Source organism: Vulpes vulpes, chromosome 9, assembly GCF_048418805.1.
Source record: "Vulpes vulpes isolate BD-2025 chromosome 9, VulVul3, whole genome shotgun sequence".
Lineage (NCBI taxonomy): Eukaryota > Metazoa > Chordata > Mammalia > Carnivora > Canidae > Vulpes > Vulpes vulpes.
In genome coordinates, this window is record NC_132788.1 from 98487947 (window position 1) to 98502991 (window position 15045).

At 50.8% G+C, this 15045-nt stretch overlaps 1 protein-coding gene across 2 annotated transcripts in view; it reads right to left on the reverse strand.

Annotated features, from left to right (window-relative positions):
- The window catches only part of SLC27A1 (solute carrier family 27 member 1), a 29992-nt gene extending 15292 nt beyond the window's left edge, over window positions 1-14700 (reverse strand). Inside the window, exons 1-2 of one of the 2 annotated variants that reach the window (XM_025989668.2) lie at window positions 13972-14700; window positions 12385-12552 (exon numbers count right to left, since the gene is read on the reverse strand). In XM_025989668.2, the coding sequence (XP_025845453.1) occupies window positions 12385-12551 (167 nt within the window). In that variant the 5' untranslated portion in view covers window position 12552; window positions 13972-14700. Of the gene's footprint in view, window positions 1-12384; window positions 12553-13296; window positions 13473-13971 lie in introns of those variants that run through there. The other variant, XM_025989669.2, reaches the window with a different exon arrangement.
- Window positions 14701-15045: the final 345 nt, after the last annotated feature.

A 15045-nucleotide genomic window follows, 5' to 3' on the forward strand; every position in this document is an offset into this window, starting at 1 on the left:
CTCTGGTGAGAGGAGGGGCAGCCACACATGAGCAAGGTCTCAGGGCAGGCATGGGGACAGCTTTGAGGAGCATAAACAAAGAGTCTTGGGCAGGTTGCTGCCCACCAACTCCCTCTGGATGCCTGCCCTGTTACTCTCAGGGTAGTTGACAACCTCCCAGAAACAAACCCTGCTGGGGCACCTGGATGGCTCAGTGGTTGAGTGTCTGCCTTCGGCTCAGGTTATGATCCCGGACTCCCCATAGGGAGCCTGCTTCTCCCTCCGCCTATGTCTCTGCCTCTCTGTATGTCACGAATAAATAAATAAAATCTTTTATTTTTTTATTTTTAAAATTTTTAAAAAGATTTAAGTTATTATTCATGAGAGACACAGAGAGAGAGAGAGAAAGACAGAGGCAGAGACATAGGCAGAGGGAGAAGCAGGCTCCACGCAGGGAGCCCGACATGGGACTCGATCCCGGGTCTACAGGATCAGGCCCTGGGCTGAAGGCAGGTGCTAAACTGCTGAGCCACCTGGGCTGCCCAAATAAAATATTTTAAAAAAAGAAAAAGAAATGAACCCCGTTAACCAGAGAGCTCTGCTCCTAGAAGCCCCTGTTTGCAGTGACCAGGGGATGTGACACCTGCTCCTGACAGGAGCCTGGCACATAGTAGGTGCTCAGTAAGTAGAGGCTGAACAACTATATTCAAGCCCCTAAACCTGGAGCCCCACGTCCCACCCCTCCCTGGTGACCAGTCCTTCACTAACGCCCCTGACAGCGAGCACCCACTTTGCACAGGCGAAGCTGATCAGCTGGGAGAAGCAGATCAGTGGGGGCAGGGGGCTGGGGCCAGGTCGGAGGCAGGGTGGGTGGCGGGGATATGATGGCAAAGGGGCAGGAGTCTTGTGGGGCAATAGGAATGTTCTGTATCTTGATGGTGGTGATTACTTGGGTGTGGACCTTGGTCAAAACCCACAATGTTTTGGTAATCAAATAACCAATCTAGGTAATAAAATAACCTAGAATGGGTTATTTTATTATATGTAAATGATACCTCAAAAACAACCCATGAGAACAGAGCACATTGGTGGTTGCTAGGGACTGGGGGAAGGGGGAATGACTGCTCATGGGAACGGGGTTTCCTTTTAGGGTGATGGAAATGTTCTGGAACCAGACAGAAGTGGTGGTTATGTAACAGAATGTGTTCTATGTCACTAACATGAATTTTTAAAAAAGAGTTTATGTATTTATTCATGAGAAACATAGAGAAGGAGGCAGAGACACAAGCAGAGGGAGAAGCAGGCTCCCTGTGGGGAGCCCAATGCAGGACTCGATCCCAGGACCCTGGGATCACAACCTGAGCCAAAGGCAGATGCTCAACCACTGAGCCACCAGGCGTCCCACTAATGGAAATTTTATAAGTGCTTTATTTACTACAAGAAAACCGAACAAGATAATTCACAGAGACTATCTTGCAGCAAGGTTAAAAAGGGAGAGTCCTTGCCTTCCAGAGGCAGATTCTAGAAAACTAAAGGTGAAGGGATGCACCAGTGGGACTCAGACAGTGGAGGAAGAGCATGTGAAGGTTATGGATGCTGGAGGATGGGCCTATGGGCTCATTACACTATTCCCTCCACTTCGGTAGGCACAAAATCTACCATAATAAAATCTTTTATTTATTTTTTATTTTGGGGAAAGAGAGGAAGAGGAGAGGGAGAGAAATAATCTTAAGCAGGCTCCACGCTCAGCACGGAGCCTGCAGTGAGGCTGGATCTCATGACCCCGAGATATGACCTGAGCTGAAAAGAGGAGTCAGATGCTTAACCAACTGAGCCACCTGACACCCTCCCCACCGAAATGTTTTAACCTTCCACAAAGGGCCTGTGAGGCCCCGCCTGCCCCACCCCCATCTGTCTACCCACTTCATCACTCTATTCCTCTAGCTTGGTCTCACCTCCTTCTCTGATTTTCAGCACAGCAAAAGTTCCTGCCCCAGGGCCTTTGCCCATGTGGTTCCCACTCCTGGAATATTCTGCCCCAGACCTCTCATCAAGGTTCCTTCACATCCTCTGCTTGTGTCTCTGCCTCTCTCTCTGCATCTCTCTGTGTCTCTCGTGGATAAATAAAATAATAAAATAAAATATAAAAAAAATAAAATAAATAAAATTTGGGCAGCCCGGGTGACTCAGCCGTTTAGTACTGCCTTCAGCCCAGGGCATGATCCTGGAGACCCGGGATCAAGTCCCACATCGGGCTCCCTGCATGGAGCCTGCTTCTCCCTCTGCCTGTGTCTCTGCCTCTCTCTCTGTGTGTGTCTCTCATGAATAAATAAATAAAATCTTTTTTAAAAAATTAAATTTAAAAAAAGGCAGGTCCCATTTCCCCACCCCTTGGGAAGGCTTCCCACTTATGGACTCACGCCTAAGGAAGAGAACACAGCAGTAGTGATGCTGTGTGACTTCTGAGACTGGGGCACAAAGATGGCACCCCTTCCTCCAGGCCTGCAGATGTTCTCACACTCTCTGGGGACAGTGGCCCTGGGAACCCAGCACTGGATTGCAAGGAAGCCCAGGCCACATGGAGAGGCCACTTGTAGGTGTTCTAGTGACACGTGAGAGTGAACAAAACTTCAGGGGATTCTGGCCTCAGATTTTGAGTCTTCCGGCTGAGGCCCCAGACGTGGCAGAGCAGGTAAGATGGTGACATCTGAATTCCTGACCCACAGAAGCCACAGGAAATCACACTGAGCATTGTTTTAAGCCCCTGGGCTCTGGGGTAATTTGTTACACAGCCACGGAACTGATGGGTAACTGATACACTCCCAGCCTGTTTTATTCCTTCAGAGTGATCGTCACAATCTAAAACTACCATATCCCTTTATTGGTTTCCTGGATTTTTTTGTCAATTTTTTTTTAAATTTTTATTTATTTATGATAGTCACAGAGAGAGAGAGAGAGAGAGGCAGAGACACAAGCAGAGGGAGAGGCAGGCTCCATGCACCGGGAGCCCGATGTGGGATTCGATCCTGGGTTTCCAGGATCGCACCCTGGGCCAAAGGCAGGCGCCAAACTGCTGCGCCACCCAGGGATCCCTTTTTGTCAATTTCTATGAGAGCAAGCATGCAGTCTGTCTGTCTATTGTGTCCAGGGATACAGTACCGGCACTAACCACAGGGTCTGGAATGTAAGGACCATGCTGATGTCCAGACTCAAATGCAGCCCTGCCTCCTCTGCCTGCACACAACTGTAGTTGTTGAAGAGCATCCCTGAAAATTCATGTCCATCCAAAACCTCAGACTGTGACCTCAATTGGAAGGAGGGTCTTTGGGGCACCCAAGTGGCTCAGATGGTTGAGTATCTGCCTTTGACTCAGGACATGATCCCAGGGTCCTGGGATTGAGCCCCACATCAGGCTCTCTGCTCAGCAGGGAGTCTGCTTCTTCTCTGACTCTCCCTATCTCATGCTCTCTCTCTCACTCTCAAATAAATAAACAAAATCTTTTTTTTAAAAAAAAGGAAATAGTATCTTTATAGATATAACTAGAGTAAGTTTGAGATGAGGTCATCCTGATTCCCCCAGCAGGATCTAAATCTAACGACAGGTGTCTTCTTAAGAAGAGAGAATACAGGGCTGGGGGAATGGGGTAGCTGGGTGATGGGCATTAAGGAAGACATGTGATGTGATGAGCACTGGGTGTGATACGCAACTGATGAACTGTTGAACACTACATCTGAAACTAATGATGTACCATATGTTGGCTAATTGAATTTAAATTGGAAAAAAAAAGAAGAGAGAAGACAGAAACACAGGGGAGGAGACTGGAGCCACAAGCCTTGCGACACTAGGAGGCCTCAGAAGCTGGAAGAGGCAAGAGAGGATTTCCCCCTACAGCCACTCAAGGGAGCATGCCCTGCCAACACCTCGATTGCAGGCTTCTGGTCACTAGAACTTTTGAGATGACAAATTCCTGTGGTTTTAAGCCACCAAGTTTTTTTTTTTAACATTTTATTTATTTATTCATGGGAGACACAGAGAGAGGCAGAGACATAGGCAGGGGGAGAAGCAGGCTCTCTGCCGGAAGCCTGATGCGAGACTCAATCCCAGGACCCCGGGATCATGACCTGAGCCAAAGGCAGACGCACAACCACTGAGCCACCCAGGTGTCTCTAAGCCACCAAGTTTGTGGTCATTTGTTACGGCAGCCCCAGGACACTCATACAGTGGCCATGGGCAGGTGCGTCCCTCTCTGGGCCTCATGGTAAATGGAGACGATAAGATCCTACACCTCCTAGGTCGTGGTAGGGATAAAAGAGGTAGATGTAGATCTCTGAAGACGGGACCTAGCCTGTCCTATAGTCTCAATAAACTCTGTTGCTATCCTTTCCCCACGGAAAGAAGCACCTGTCAGTAAGGAATCAGAAGTAAATTAGCACTTTATCTACCCAGCAACTTCATTCATATCCACACTGCAAGGAAGAGAGAGGAACAAGCAAGTTATAAGAGCAGGGGCCAGCCCAGGAACCCCTCAGGGGTAAGGGTCAAGGAGGAGGCAGGACTGCTTCCTCAAGTATCGGCCCAGAAGCTCCAAGCCCCAGCACAGCCCAGATGGGAAAGGTGGCCTGGAGTTCACAGCCTTAGTTCCAATCCTACTCCACTGCCCACCAGTCTGGGGCCCAGGCAGACCCGGCCCTCTCTATATAGGCCTGTTTCCTTACTTGGAATGCCAGAAGCCTGAGCCTAATGACCTCCACGGTGTCCTCCAGCTCAGCACAGCGTAGGTCCTGCCCATTGCCCTATTTACAAACAGAAGTAGGGCCCAGAGCAGCGACCCAAACAACGCAATTCTCAGCCTAATACCTGTCAAGTGTGTTAAGTGCCCGGCCAAGAAGAAGGGTTGAAGAGGGGCCCGTTGTTACTCTGCCCAGCAGGATCCTGCCTCCAGGCTTTGCACCTGCTCTTCCCTCAGTCTGCAACTCTCTCTCTCCCCACATCTTTGCAAGGCTGGCTCCTCTCACCTGTCTAATTGTGCAGGAGGGCTCTGCACTCACCCGCCTGGCTAAAGTAGCCACTAGCTTACCCCAACATGTTCGATCCTTCTCGTCACTTTTCCTGATGTTTTCTTATTTCCTCATTGCCTTCTCGGTTATTCTTCTCCCTCACTAGGCCATGGGCTCCACAGGACAGGAAAAGTACCTGCCACCTTCACAGCCTGTCACATTGACCATGGCATCCCCCAAGCCCAGACAGGGGTCCTCGGGGGGTGGGTAGCACAAATGACTTTCTCCGAGGCAGACTAGCCCAAATCTGACCATCTCAGCAGCCCAGTCTGGCCCCCACTATCACACCATGGAACCAGTGCTGTAGTCAGCTCACTCTGATCTCCTGGGTCCGCCCTGGGCCGGGCCCCACTCCCTGCACAATGGGATGAATGGTGGTCTAACTCCTGGCCCCTAGAATTTGTAAAAGTAGCCATAATGCGGGGAAAGGGTCTTTGCAGATACAATTGAAGATCTTGAAGAGGTCATATTGGAATAGGGTGGGCCCTCAATCCAATGACAAGTGTCCTTAAAAGAAACGTAAAAGGGGCAGCCCTGGTGGCGCAGCGGTTTAGCGCCACTTGCAGCCCGGGGTGTGATCCTGGAGACCCGGGATCGAGTCCCGTATCAGGCTTCCCGCAGGGAGCCTGCTTCTCCCTCTGCCTATGTCTCTGCTTCTCTCTCTGTGTGTCTCTCATGAATAAATAAATAAATATTTTTAAAAAGAAATTTCAAATGTGAGGGCATAAGTCAAGCATGAATAGAAAAGTTAGACGGTATATTTGAAGAAATATCATAGAAAGTAGGATAAAAAGGTAGAGATGGAAAAGAAAAAAAAAAGGAAATTAGAGAACCAGTCTAGAAAATCCAACACTACATTTATTCAACAAATAGTTATTAAGCCAAGCACTGTTCTAGGTATTGAATAACGGGAGTTCTAAGAAGAACAAAGGACATAAAGGTAAGTAAATCAATACATTCAAGAAAATTTCGTTGACCTGAAACCAACCAACAGACCATACAATGGATGGAAGTAGCCCACCATCTTAAAAAGATCCAACAAGCTTCCAGAAAGAAAAAAACAGATCAGGAATTAGGAGAGTTTCAGACTTCTCAACAATAATCCATGTGAGAAGAAATGTCTTCAGTTTTGAAGGAAAATAATTTCCAATCTAGACGTCTATACCCACACCATCAGTCAAGTGTGAGGGTGGAAATAAAAATGTTTTCATACATGAAGGGTCTCAAAAAATTAATTTCTCATCACAATTTCTCCAAAAGCCAATAAGGGTGTGCTGCAACAAATCAAAAGAGTAAACCAAAGAAGAAAACCACCAGGGATCCATGAAACAGAGTGTCTAACCCAAGACAGAAGTAATGCCAATCCTCAGGAAGGTGGCTATGATCAGGCCTGGAGTTATGGTTATGCACCAGGTGCAGAGGGCAACTAGCCTACCCTGGACAATTTGAAGGCTAAAAGAGAGACTTCTCCAAAAAGGTGAAACTGAAATCCAATCTAATGCTATAGAAGTCATGAGAGAAGAAAGAGACAACTGTTGTTTGGGCTTAAAGTAAAGATAAATACCAAGAAAACTAATAAATATAAAGGCAATCAATAATCCCAAAGAAAATACATAAAGGTTGTTAATGAAATAAAAAATGGTCATAGTATACTAGATCGCTGAACTGAGAATACTGTTAGCATCAAAACAATTTAAATACTGACATGTGACCTGACCAAATTATGATAATTGATAATAGTCAATCCTTATTATTCACAGATTTCTTCACTACAAATTTGCCTGCTCACTAAAATTTATTTGTAACCCCCGAATCAACATTCACCTTACTTTCACAACCACTGGAGGACACACACAGAGTGGCAAAAAAAATTGCATTATCAATGTGCACATTCCCAGGTTAGGTCAAACTAAGGCAACACTTTGTCTTCTTGTTTCAGCTCATATTGTAAACAAGCATCCTCTTGGTAATCTATTTAGTGCCACATTTTTTGCATTATTGTCCTTTCTGCTGGTGATTTTGCTGTTTAAAATGGCCCCTGGGTATAAAGCTATCTAGTAGTCCCAAATACAAGAAGGCTGAAATGTGCCTTACTTAGGAAGTTTTGTTCAGGCATGAGTTATAATGCTGTTGGCCATGAGTTCACTGGTAATGAGTCAAGAATCTATGTATTTTTTCAAAAGAATATAGGCATGCTTGGCTGGTTCAGTCAGTAGAGAATGTAACTCTAAATCTCGGGATCATGAGGTCAAGCCCCACACCAAGCACAGAACTTATCTTTAAAAAAAAAAAAACGCAGAATATATATAAAATAAAGTGTCTTTAAGTAGAACAAACATAAAACAAGATTATGTATTGCTTGCTTGATAAAAATGTTGTAACCAGAGGTTTGCAACAACCTAACCCTGTATTTTCTCTGGGAATGATGACTCGGTATTTGTTAATTCAATGTTTGCAGTATACTTTTGTTCTTTACTTTTTAAAAGATTTCATTCATCTATTCATGAGAGACACACAGAGAGAGAGAGGGGAGAGAGAGAGAGAGAAAGAGAGAGAGAGGCAAAGACACAAGCAGAGGGAGAAGCAGGCTCCATGCAGGGAGCCCAACGCAGGACTCGATCCCAGGACTCCAGGATCACGCCCCAGGCTGAAGGCAGGCCCCAAACCGCTGAGCCACCCAGGTGTCCTACTTTTGTTCTTTTATAGAACAAAATTATTGCAAATAATGACAATCAACTATAATAATACTGGGACAATGAAGGTATGGGAAAACGTGTCTGTTGGAAGGAGGGCGTGCAGGCAATGTAGAGGGATAGGAAGAGAGTTAGGGCAAGGAGGGTAGAAAGATGCCACATCCTCTTCTTCCATGGAAGGAGATGACAAATCAAGTCCCCAACTGAAAAAATTCAGGTATTGTCCCATAAACCATTTAGAGATAGTGAGTTAAAGACCAAAAGATTCAGACAAGAGGTAAGAGTCATTCCAGGTAGACAAGGAAAAATGTGGGTGTGGGTGAAAGGAGCATGTAGCTGCCACTAGAAGTAGGAGACTTGAGTCTTTCATCTCAAAGCTTGTATGACTTTAGTAAAAGTAATATATAAAAATGGACAGAAAGTACCAGGTGAGAAATATGATGGAGAACGTGCAGCCATCTGTAGGCATGGAGAATAGGAAGGTCTGTGCATATTCCTGTAACTATATCTTGGGAAAGATATCGAAGAGGCCTCTGAGGAAGGAAACTGCAGGGCTGGGAGCAGCAAAGAAGATGACATTCACTGTAAACCTCTCTGTAACATTTGAATTTTGTACCACGTGGTATATGCTGATTATTCCACAAAAAAAGTAAAAACAAAATATTAAAAGATAGCTGTCTACACATCTACCTCCGTGGTCAGATTCTGATATCGGATCCATTCAGTAGTAAATAGAGTAGCTACGATGACCAGCTATGGCATTTCCTGAGCACCTACTATGTGCCAGGCACTGAGCTAACATGGCCACCCTCCAAAGTAGGGCCCTAAGATTCCCATGTGACAGGTGACAGAAAGAGGTTGGTGCTCAGAGGGGTGAATTAACATGCCCAAGGTCACACAGCAAGTCAGGGCAGAACAGCCCAGAACCAGGCCCCCAGCAGGGTCCCTCTGCTCCTCCTCAGGCTTGCCACAAAGCATTAATAGTCACCATGTACCATGTGGTGAGCCAAGTGCCCATGTTGTACACAGGAGATATTCAATTCATGCTTCTTGAAAAGGAAGGACTACGTAAGGACTATTTTCACAGATGAAGGAACTGGGACTCAGAGGGTAATGCTCCTTGGGCCAGCAAGTGGCAGAGCTGGGGTCCACAGCTAGACACGCTGGCTCCGGCCCTCCAGCTCCCAACCGTCCAGCCACCAAGGCCCCCACCACCAGCTGATGGCAATCAGCACCAACTCATCTGAGTACCTACTATGGACATAGCTCTCTTCTAAGAGCTTCCCATGAGTAAACTTGACAGAGCACCCCAAGAACCCCGTGAGCTGGTGTTATTTTTATAGCAGTGGGGAAAGGACCATCAGCAAGGCTGGGAACAACAGGAAACAGCCCCCTTACAAAGAGGCCCCCCCATCCATAGAAGACACAGCAAAAAACAGGAACTGAGATTGTAGCTTATCATGATCAGGTTACAAGGCATTCATGATGAGGCCCAGCTCACACGGCCTGTCCCATCCTGCCCTCGCCCCCATTTTCTCTGGAGTACACCCACGTGGGCAGGCAGTGGACTCCAGTGCTCAGCTCCAGCCACATGCCTGGGCTGCCCCATCTGGCAGCAACCCAAGCCACCCCCGCCCTGGGACAAAGAAGCCACTGTCTGCCTCTGGGCCCTTCCTGAGACCTTTTCTCATCCTTCTATTCCTTCTGCCCCCTCATGTTTTCACGCTGAGCTTCAGAGCACCATGGCAGAAAGAAATCAACAAGGATAAATAAATGTGATCAAATTTCATGCCACAAATACAGGAGACGGAATGAGGTGGGGAACTGTAGGCAAGTGCTTTAATATTTTCTGAACCATGGGCTTAAATGCAGCCACCACCCCCACCCCCAGCACAGCACAGCAGCTCAGAACATAGAATCCAGTGCCCTCATCCGTCCTTGGCTGTGCAATCCTTGGTAAATGACCTCATCTCTGTGCTTTGGTTCATCAGCCTGTAAAATAATGCTGGTGGCATTCCTTCTTCACAGGACTGTAGAATGCTACAAAGCCTGGTCCACGGAGAGGGCTCTATAAGCTGCATTAGTTAGCTATTGCTGTGTAACAAATTACCTCCAAAGTTACCAGCTAGACACATTTATTATCTCGCAGTTTCTGAGGGTTAGGAAAGCAGGAGTGGCTTAGCTGTGTGATTCTGGCTGGGGGTGTCTTGTGCAGCTGCAATCAATGTGTTGACCAGGGCTGTGGTCATTTCAAGGTTTCACTGGGAGAGAATCCACTCCCAAGTTCACGGGTCTTTTTTATTACTAATCTTAGATACAATCTCCTATTCCTTTTGCTCTATTCTATTCATTGAAAGTGAGTCACTACATCCAGCACACATTCAAAACAGAGGGAATCATATGAGTGTGAAGACCAGGAAGTTGGGCCATCTTCGAGGCTGCCTCCTATAGAAAAGTGTGTTGAGCCCTCTGTCAGGAAGTTGGAGTAGTCCAAGTTCCCGCCCCATTCCCCAGCTCAATGAGGCAGAGCTGGGGCCTGGGCAAACCCAAGGAAGCTAGGGAACGCCTGCCAGCCAACAAACATATCCCGTGTTCCTGCCATGTGCCACCCTTCGTGGAGGCCAGGGCTATGAAGACCAACACAGCCTCCACTGTGCCCCCAAAGGGCCCACAGCCTAATAGAGGGAAAGAGACTTAAATAATTACAAATGACAAATGCTGCTAGTGGTTACAAGTCAAGCTTTGGAGCCACACCCCCTGGGTTCAAATCTTGTCCCTACTACTTACCTGCTTTGTGACCCTGGGCAAGTGACCAAACTATGCTATACCTTAGTTTGCTCATTGGTAAGATGGGGACAAGAGAGTACCCACATCACAGGGTTGTTGGGAGGGCTTAAAGAAGCCATGTTTAGCCTGCTGCCTGGCATAGAGGGAGTATTCTGTAAATGTTGGCCATTCTGCCAAAGAGCAACAAGGTGAGAGGACATACAGAGACGCGGTGTCAGGAGAGGGCTCTCTGGGGTGACATTCAAGCCATGGCATGATGAAAATGAAGAGCAAAGAAAGAGTAATCCAGGCAGAGGGAGCAGCATACTTGCTGCCCAAAGTCCCTAGGGCTGGGCATGCTCCCTAGGGCTGAGCATGTTTAGGAACAGCAAAAAGGCCAGTGTAGGTGGAAGAGTGGCAAAAGAAAGGAGAAGAGATTGGGGACGTGGTCGGGAACCTCGTGTGGTCTAAATTCTAAGGGCAACAAGGAACCATGGGAGGGTGCTGAGTAGGAAAATTCAGCAAAGGGTCCCCTGAGGGAGGCAACATCATAAGGCATCAGCAGACAAAAGGAGGTCCAGTATGTTCCAGACATAAGGAACATCCTGAGTCTGACAAGGCAAGTTGATATGAGGGTCAGGTGAACCTACGGAGGTGGGGAATGGCAAGTGGGCAGATCCCAGGATAGGTCACGGCCCCTAGTGTCCAGCTGGAGATTGAGTCTTCCTCCTGCAGAGGACGGGGGTTGTGGAGGGTGTGTGAACAGAGTACATGGTCAAATCTGCATATCAGAAAGACCAAGGGCAGAGGCAGGGGTCAAGGCATGGAGAGAAAAGGATGAGCTCTAGAAGGTTCAGAACCAGCCAACTGGCAGTGGAACTTTCCCCAGCTCCACACCATCCCTGCTGCTCACAGAGCCTGTTTCTTTACCCTTACAATAGGTGAGTTCCTGCATCCTGCATCTCCCCTGAGAGGATCAGCCGGGCAAACCCACAGCAGGTGCTCAGCCATTCCTATGTGGGGTTTGTTACTAAGATTTGCTCCAATGGGAATCCCCAGTAACACCTATTTCATGCCAGGAGGACCCCCAACAGCTTCTTCAAGGAAGCCCCTAGGCAACACCCTAAAGATCTTCCTCCAAGGATACCTGCATCCCCTCCTGAGAAATCACAGTCTCTAGAGATCCCCAAGCAATCGGAGTACATAGCACCCCCACACACAAATCCTGAGCCCCCCAAATCTTGCACAGATCCCAAACTCTCAAAGAGCGCGCTGGCCACAGAGAAACCAGTAAATGGCCCTGTGGAGACAAACACCCTTCAGAAACCCTAAAAGTCCCTTACAGATCCCCCAAGAAGCCCCCTCATCCCTCGCCCTCCGAGAAAGCTCTAAAAAATCCAAAGTATCTTGACAGCCCCCAAAGACCACTGAGTCACCACTATGGACCCATTAGGGACCTACCAGAATCCTTGAAGAGCCCTTAGGGGCCTCTCACCGGCACCAAGTCCCCATAAAGACCCCCAAATACCCACGGCCTCCCGATTGCCCCAGTTCTCTGGAACCCCCCTACCAGCTGCCCAAAGATCCCCAAGTTACCTTCCAGCTCCCTAAGGTCTCCCAAACAGCCTCTAGAATCTCGAAATCTATTCATCTCCCTCCAGAGACCCTCAAGCTGTCCCCTGCGGTTCCCCTCAGAGACCCCCAACCTGTCACTCTTTCGCGCCCCGGCCCCGCTCGCAGCCCCAATCTCACCTAAGCCTCGCCCCCAGTCTCCAAAACCTGTCTCCCCAAGCCCTCAGGACCCCCCAATTCCACCGCTGCAACACCCCCCTCTGACCACCCCCAAGTCGCGCAGCCGGCCGGGGGCCCAGGCGCCGACTGCACTCACAAGAGGTCCCGCCTTGCTGTCTTGCAGACGATGCGCAGGAAACGCCAGCCGCCACCGCCCACGTACACGCCGAGTGCCGCCGCCGCGCTCCAGCTCCACGGAAGCCCCAGCAGCCACAGCAGGACGAGCGAGACCACGGAGGCCGAGCCTGCACCGGGAGCCCGCATCCTGCGGAGGCGGAGAGCGCTGAGGCCGCGGGCCGCTGGGCCCCGCCCCCACGGTCAGCTGGCTCCGCCCCCAGAGCGAGCTCCGCCTCCAGGCGCAGGCCCCGCCCCCGCGCCTGGAATTGGCCCGGTCCAGGACAGACCCCGCCCCCGGATCAGGGCTCCGCCCCGTCCTATGTTGGGCACAGGCCTTGTTCTTAGCCCGGCTCAGGCTTCTTTACCAAGTATTAGTCCAGGCCATGCCCTCAGACGCAGCTCTTCGACCCCGTCAGTCCCGGTCAAGCCCTACCCCGTGTCTTGACCTAGCGGCAGGACTCTGAACCCAAGTTGGCCCTACTCATGGGCTCCACACAGACACAGGTCCTTCCCAGCCACGTGACCAGCCCTTGCCTTGACCTAGCCTCCGTCCTCGGTTACAGGATCCACCCCCGTCCCCAAGCCTCTCCGCAGGTCCCGCTTTCCTCCAGGTCCCGCTTCTACCCTCACTCCGCCACTCACTGGGCCCCGCCCCCACGTTGCCCTTGGCCCCGCCCACAGCCGCAAACCCCGCCCACTCCCAACTAGGCCCCTCCCCTAGTCCCGGGCCTGGCCCGCCCCCAATCCCAGGCCCAGGTTCCACCCCTGGCCACTGGCCCCGCCCTCAGGCTTGGGCCCAATCGTCACCCTCCGGGCCTCACTCGGGCGCACCTCGAGCCCCAGGCCCCTCCCCATCGGCCAGCCCAGGCCCGCCCCAAGGCCCTCCTCCGACCTGTCTAGCTCAAAGCGCCTCAGCCGCTTAGCCGAGGTCCCCCTTTCCGGAGGCCACGACCATAGAGAGGGGCCCCGGGCCAGAGAGACGACGGCCAACGAGACCCAGGGGCTAGAACGGCCCGGGGAGCGCGGCCGCGGTCTTCGGGACACCCAAGCCGCTCCCCCCGCCCGCCCCCGCGCGCCGTTCCGAAAGCACGTGCGCCCGCGGCCGGGGGCGTGGCTCCAGCCTGAGCCCCAGATGGCTGAAGGATTCCTAGCCCGCGGGACCAGAAAGTCCCGGTTCACACCCAGGCCTGTCTGTCCTGGATTCCTGCCCCGTTTGTTCTAAATCCAGGCACCAGTGCCTCTTGGGTCTTAAATAGGCACGCAGGAACCCGGGGAGCGCTAAACTCACAGCTAGGGGCCCCAGAAGGTGCTAAATCCAACCCCCACCTGTTTTATTAATGATAACATTTCAAGGACCCAACCAATCCCAAATCCATACCGCAAAATCTTGTCGGTTAATCTTGTCCTGGGGTAACCTCCCAGGAGCCCAGGGAGGGCAAAATCCACACATACCAGGTCCCCACCCTCCCACACCCTCCGTCCCAAATGCCCGCCGAGACCCAGAAGCCCTTCTGATCAGGCACGGGCCAGTCCGGCCTGGCTGCCCACCACCTGGTCCCTGACTGACCTGGAGCGAGCGGCTCACAGACCCTCAGTCTTGGGCTGCTTGCTCACGGGTTCCCAGAAGCTCAGGCAGGGACGGTGAGGCCAAGACGCAGGATTCCAAACCTAGCCTGAGACTGGGCCCTCCAGAACCGCTCTTCCTGCAGACGCCTGCGCCCTGCTCTGCCGGTGCTGTGCCCATGCAGGCCACTGCCTTGGATCCCTGCCTCCAAGCTCCCCCTCCTTTGCCCCCCTGCCCACCCCACCCCAACTTGTTTTCTGCCTTGCTTTGGCCGACCTTCTCTGCGCTCTCCTTGGGAGGCGGCCAGGGCCTGCTTCCAGCACCATTTAGAGGACAGGGCTGGGCAGGCTCCCACCCCTCCCACATGCTACCATTGGTCCTTGCAGTTAACCAAGAGTGGGTGGACTGGGGGGCAAGGAGGCAGATCAGGAGGACAGGCCCAGAGCCAGCCACTGGTCGGCTACTTTCTTGGCAGTGGCTCAGCAGAGTCAGCAAGGACCAGTAACTCCAGCTGCACTCTTATCCTGCCAGGTAGCACTGTTGTGCTCTCCCCATTTTACAGGTAAAGGAACTGAGGACTGGAGCTGTCACACTAGCTGGAGTTGAGATTCACTCATTCACAAATGTGGGCTGGAGGCTTGCTGTCCCACCTTCCAGTCCTCCTCCCCTTTTCTTCTTCCCTAAGCTTCTTCTCCCCCTCCACCCTCTGCCCTGACTCCTCCCTTCTTCCCCACTTCCTGCCCTCCCCCTCTCCTCCACTCTCCCAAGTCTTTGCTCCTTCTCAGCCTACTTCCTTCTCCTCTTCTGCTCTCACTTCCTCCCCACCCCTCCCCCTGCCCTCCTGCTTTCCCTCCTCCTCTCCTTCATCCCCTTGCTCTTTCTTCTTCTGCTCCCTTTCTTCTCCTCCTCCCCTCCCCCTTTCTTTCTTCTCCATCTTAACAAGTTTACTGGCACCTCACTGTTGGTGCCTCCCGATCCCCCTTGGGCTGATGGGATCACTCCAGGGGAACACTCAATAAATAGTGCCCATGGCAGGGACACCTTGGATGGCTCAGTGGTTGAGCATCTGCCTTCCGC